This window comes from Buteo buteo, chromosome 8 (genome assembly GCF_964188355.1).
Source record: "Buteo buteo chromosome 8, bButBut1.hap1.1, whole genome shotgun sequence".
Classification (NCBI taxonomy): domain Eukaryota; kingdom Metazoa; phylum Chordata; class Aves; order Accipitriformes; family Accipitridae; genus Buteo; species Buteo buteo.
In genome coordinates this window covers 26842557-26848556 of record NC_134178.1, presented here as the reverse complement: position 1 = coordinate 26848556, position 6000 = coordinate 26842557, and the positions used below count along the sequence as shown (strand labels likewise).

The window sequence follows — 6000 nt, the reverse complement described above, 5'->3', positions numbered from 1 at the left end:
CCTCCTCCTCCTTCTCCTCCTTCTCCTCCTCCTGCTGCCGCCGCACCGAGGGCGGGTGGGTGGCTGGGGGCGTTGGCCCGGGGAAGTTTTGCTCGCCCTCCCTCTCTCTCCTTTCTTTCTCTTTCTTCCTTCGTCCCTCTTGTGCCCTCCTCCGGCGCTGGGGAGTGGGCGAGTTTGGGATTCCCGCGTGCAGGGGGCGGCGGCGATGCTGGGCAGGGCGAGGGGCTGCCGCCGGGGCTCCCCTGCCCGCCGCCCCGCCTGACCGCGGCCGGGCTCCGCCGCGGCCCTCCGACGCGCACGCCTCCTTCCCCCGTCATGGGAGCGGGGGCTGCCGCCGCTCCGCCGCCGCGCTCTGCCCGCAGCTCGCCCCGCGACGCCGCTCGCCCTTCGCCGGCTGCCCAGTGACTTGGCGGGGCACTTCGCGGAGAGCGCTTCCCTGCCCGCCTCTCGCCTTCGCGAAGGGCGGCGGTGGCCGGTCCGTGCCCGTCCCGGCTGCGTCCCGTTACTGGCTCGTCCCGGGCACCCCCAGCAAAGTCTCGGCCCGGAGCGGCAACTTGCGATCGGGAGGCGGCGGACGTCGGCTGCGGGAACTCGAGGATCTTTTGTTTTCTCCCGTCGCTTTGGATGGTCCTGAGAAGTGTCAGGGCGCCGCTTAGAAAAGCCCGGGCCGGGAGCGGGGAGGCCGGCCGGAGTCGGCGTGCTGCTGGAGCCCCGCGCATCTGACAGCGCCCTCCCCGGAGGGTGCTCGCCCTGGGAGTCCGGCGGGATTAGGAAACCTCGCTTACGTTAAGCTTCTGTGGAATTACAACTGGGGGCTCTTCGTTTCTCCCCCCGCTCTTCTGGCATGAGACTGCTTGCAGGCGCCACCCGAGGACAATGATCGCGGAGTTTGCTCACTTTTACCTCTTTGGATTCGTATGTCTCACCTCAGGTAACCACCACTTGTAGGCGACGCAGAGAGGAGGCCGCGGCGGTGGCCGCGCTCCCGCCGCCCGCCCCGGTTTGGCGGGGGGGGGGTGATGCGCTAGCCGGGCTCTCCGCGCCTCCCGCCCCCCTCCTTTCCTCGGAAACGAAGCCTGGTTTCCACCCGGCGGGCTCCCAGACGACGTTTGCCCCGGGCCCGGTGTCAGGAGCTGCCGCCGGCCGTGGCCCTTCCGCGGGAGGGGGCTGCCCCGGGGCTGGGCGCGCAGACCGGCGGAGGGGGGGGGGGGGGCCTGCGGGGCGCCGGGTGCAGCCCCAGGGCTGCGGGCGGCCGCGGTGCCCCCTCCCGCGCCGGCGGCTCCTGAGGGTCGTTTGATGTAAGCAGGGCTGGGGGGGAGCCCCGGCGGCGAGGGGGCGGCGGGAAGTGACCCCGTCCTCCCGCGGGAGGCGGGCTGCACCTTCCGCTCGGCTGGGGCCCTGCACGGATAACGCGCCAGGGGAGAGGCCGCAGGTACGGCTCACTCCCCCCGGGCGGCCCGTTAACGGCCGTTCCCCCTTCCCAACCGCCGGGGCAGCCCGGGCAGCGGGCCCACGCGTGACGGGGTTGACCCACCGCACTCGCCCCGGGTGGGGAGCACGGGGGTGGGAAGGCTTGGGGACAGGTTTTGCTTCACCTCGGCGGTTAAAGTTTACCCACGTGTGTGAAGTGAAGCGCCGGCGTGATAAATGGGAGCAGGAGAGATGGCCGAGGAGATAGGGGGGATTAACGGCCATTAGTCACTGTTTGCGCGGGGTTTATGCGTGTTGGGGCACCTTATCGTGCCTGTAGATTAAAGATCGGGTCCTACTAATAGGGTGTTGTTGATAGCAGGTTTTGCTCTGGGTGAGCGCCCCGCGAAACTGTGGTGTCGAGGAATGTGATGGAGGGCTGCCTGCGGTGACTTCAGAGCGGGCGGGCGCCCCCCCCGCTTCGCGGTGGCGTGCCCGTGGCAGTGCTCAGCCGGGGCACCGCGGCGGTCTCAACGTGGACCGGAGCAGTCGTGAAGGTGCTTGGGGTTTTGCGGTTTGTTTCTGCATAAGCTTCCTGTTTCTCTTAAGAGCCCGGATTCGTCTGCCTGCAGTATTCCCGTTCTCAGCAGCGCCTTTTGTCATATGTTAAGCTACGGGTAAATGCAGTAAAACCTTGCCTTATAGTTAAGGTTAGTTTGGGTGCTAACTTTTCTACCTTAATTGATTTTTATAAGTTTGCTGAGGACCCCTTTGAGTCATTAAAGTTATGGTAGCATGAGACACCTGGTCAGTAAATGAATGAATGAATGACGTTTTTGAAAGACTTAAGTACACTGCCTGAAGCTTTAAGTCTTAATTATGTCACCAAATGCAATAACTTGTCTGTTTCGAGATTATATCATAAACTTAACTATTAAATTTTTGCTGTTAGGTATTAAGTTTGCTTCTTGTGGCTTTGAATATGGAAAGCTTTGCATCTCTCTTTTAAAAGAAGAGAGTAACTCTAACCCTGTTAACTTTTGACCGTGTCAGTCATGCGATCTTTAATTTGCTTTTCTCTGCATTGCCTTCTTTATCTAATGGAAGAAACAATTGGAATGGGAAAGAGCCTTTTCAACAATTTGCTTTGTAAATCTTTCATGCCGATCGCCCCCACCATGGAAAAGTTCACTTCATAGACAACGTACTCTGTAACTCAATTCTGTACTGGGGTGTCTTAAATTCCAAGTTAAGAGATAGTTAGGTGTTTTGGGGTTTGTTTTTTTATTTATTTTTTATTTTATCAATCTATTTCTCACATAAGTGCTCAATACAGTAAGATGAATATAAGGGTTTTGGGGGCTTTGTTTTTTTATTTTATCTTTTCTTTTCCCCTCAGGATGGGGATGTTCTCTTTAATAATGTTGATTCCAGCTGAGTTGTTGGACAGAAAAAAAGAGAAAAAAAGCCATGAATTTTTATGGAGGTTTTTAATTTTTCCATGTAAGCAAAGTCAGTAACAAAGATAGAGACAAATGCCAGAGAATAACTTTGTTCCAACTCCCTCACCAGAGGGGTTTCTTTTTCCCCTCAGCTAGAGTGTGATCAAATAGTCTTGTGTATAGAACAATGGAGATGCCAGAAACCTTTGGCAGGATGAAGTTTGAGGGCAGATGGTGGCAGTGCAGAAGGAAGGACAGGAGTCATCTACAGCAGTTTCCACACTGAAATCCTTTGAGTTCTACTGACAGCTGATCTGCTTGCAAGTTGATTGATCCTTTCCTCCCTTTTCCACTGAAGGTTTTCACTTCCCTGACTTACACCCAGTACTGAATCAACGGTTTGTGTGGCCACACTCTAAATGGGATGTTAGAAACTTTTACTGAGAGGTGGGAAGTAATTGGGGGATGGGGAGGAGGAAAATTTTAATAATAGAAAGGTAAGTGGGTTAGTGTTTGTTGAAACAGTAATTGGTAAACCACTTAGAATTTAAGAACCCTAATTTTTACCGTGGTGTTGCCTCTGTGCAATCCTGTGAAGTACCTTCTTTCATCTAAGCCTGTGGTTAATAAATATTGAATAAACTTAAATTTGAATAATTTTCAACATTGGAATATAGCAGCTTTCCTCCCTTATTCTCCCAATGTAATTTCAATCCTGCTTTGCATAGAGATAAGAATAAAAATTGCTTTAAAGGGGTACTTCTCTGGTATCCTTGTTTTCTTGAGTATTTATCTGCATTCTGCCCTTTTTCCTCCATTTTGAGGCAGTCTTTCCTTCCTAATCCATAGAGTTTTCATCTCTCCACCCCTCAAGAAACAGCAGCATCAAATTGATACGTTTGAAAAATAAAAGCTTTCAGTTATCTGGAGAGTAACATGCAGAATGCTTTTGCTGGGAATAAGAGCATCAAGGTTCTGGTTTTCCATATGTGTGTTCACTGCTCTAGCAATTCTCAAGGCTAAGTATGTTAGTTTGATTTTTCTGATCCCTCCACAGAAATCTTGATATTTCTACAAGGTGATTCATTGCATTGCTGATTCCCACCTGCTCAACATGTTTTCCGCCTTTCCTGTCCATGATATCCAGTACTAATTACCGTACTTCAAATTGGATTGGTACATTTGCTCAAGAGGGCTTTTCATGCTGTATGAAGTAGGCAGCTCTGACAGCAGCGAGGCAGGCATGGTTTCCAGTGATAGTTCTAGCCAGTGGAGGGCAAAATTGTCTCTTGTATTCTTTCATGGGAGAGTTATCTTATGACAGTTAGTAGTTTAAAGGTGTCCATGAAGTGTCCCCAAAGTCCTTTCCGGTTGGCTAGCCTAGCTATTGGAGTAAATAAATCAGCCATTTCTTTGACGCATTTTGTTTGTTTGTCTCCTAAGTTTGTACTTAAAGAGGGAAGCTTCCCTTCATGAAGTAGTAGAGTATTTCAGGAAATGTTTCTGCTCTTTTTTGAAATTCTCTGCCTAATAGTAATAAAATGAGAGATGTAAAAAAAAAATACACAGTAATTCAAAGGATTATGAATATGGAAGTGCATAATCTGTAAAGCAAATAAGTTGCCCAAGAAAATGTAAACCCCAGGTGTTTTTCACTTACCCCTAATGCATGGCGTGCAGTTGTAAGTAATTTTACTGTAGGAATATTTAAGAAACATTGAGTCAGCTGCTTACAGTTGAAGAAGCTGGCCATGCTTGCGTTGTGTTTGAGGACTTCAAACTAGAAAAAAACCCCCCCACATATTATGAAATTGGTAATTCCTTACTTGTGATGGAATATTCTCCAAGTATCCAGGTGTTTGACTGATTCAAAGCCACTTATCCTTGTGAGTACTGATAGTATCTGTGGAGATCAAACTTGTTTGTTTTCAGTTTGCATTAGTGTGTTTTTTTTGTTACCTTTAAACTAGAAAGATACACTTTTTCATACAGCTTAGCAACTGATTTGGATACCTGTTTAAAACAGAAGAACACTCAAGATGACTTTTGCTCACCATTGTCGGTGTTGATTGTCAAATGTTTTCTTGCTTCTATGTAATGTAGTCCCATACCATTGTCCTGAAGCAACACAGTATTTTCATTAGCAGGGATCATCTGTAATGTTCAGGGTACTGAATTTTGGAGGATTACTGTGTACTGCCCAGTTTTTATTAGAAACCATGAATTTACGTGAAGGATACTCCTGAATCTCCTGCCCAAAGTCTACAGGCTAATGGTTCTGATTAGATCTACAAAGATGGATGGACCATTACAAATACTATCAGAAACTACTGACACTTGGGTAACAACAATGTTTAATGTCAAATATTAACATGTGATATCCATGCCAAATGATGTTTTAACATAAAATGCTTTGGAAGTGATGGCCAAAGAGGCCCAATGGGGGATCAAAGCCGATCTTGTTTTTGTAAGAGGTAGAAATATAAAATACTTAGACATTCAAGATGGAGAAATCTACTGCTGTACTTAAAAATCTGAGAACCTATTCCCTTTCTCTCAAATAATATTGTTTTTGGTTTGGCACATAATTTTCTGAAGTAACTGGAAGAGTTTTGTTCCACAATCCTAAACAAGTGTAATATTATGTCTCATTAGGGGATAGCTTTCTCTAATTAATTTAATAATACGCTGGGGCTAGCAAGTCCAGTCACTTGCTCAGCTTCTACAATTTGTTATTTTTGTCATTGTTAAAGGTGTTGTATGAGTAACGGTCACTTTGCTTGGTGTCATGGCAGCTCTTTTAGATTCTTCTTCAGAATATTTCTCTTTCATAGTGAAGATCAGTGGTATCAATGTATAAGTTATTGTTGCGAGTTTGTTGGTTTTTTTGTGTAATTGAATGGTTAAGAATGAGGCTTTTTGTTGTCAATAGTTGTTAATATTTTGAAGTTATTTTGAGGTTGGGAAGTTAGTAGGAACCTTGCTCTTCCCAAGCAAACTAAAGGGCACTTAAAAATTTTATATGCTGAGGTCCTGACACATTTTATTTGTGTATTCTGCTATATAATCTCATTTGGTGGCGATGACCTTCCTTAACTTTTCACCTGAGTGCCTCTTCATAAAATTGTAAAGTAAATAGTGAAAAAGT

The 6000-nt window shown here is 47.9% G+C and overlaps 1 protein-coding gene across 1 annotated transcript in view; it reads left to right on the top strand.

Moving 5' to 3' along the window:
- Positions 1 to 680: 680 nt before the first annotated feature.
- Positions 681 to 6000, top strand: part of ROBO1 (roundabout guidance receptor 1) — a 328596-nt gene continuing 323276 nt past the window's right edge. The window contains exon 1 of the mRNA XM_075033941.1: positions 681 to 931. Coding sequence (XP_074890042.1) covers positions 877 to 931 — 55 coding nt within the window. The 5' untranslated portion in view covers positions 681 to 876. The remainder of the gene's footprint in view (positions 932 to 6000) is intronic.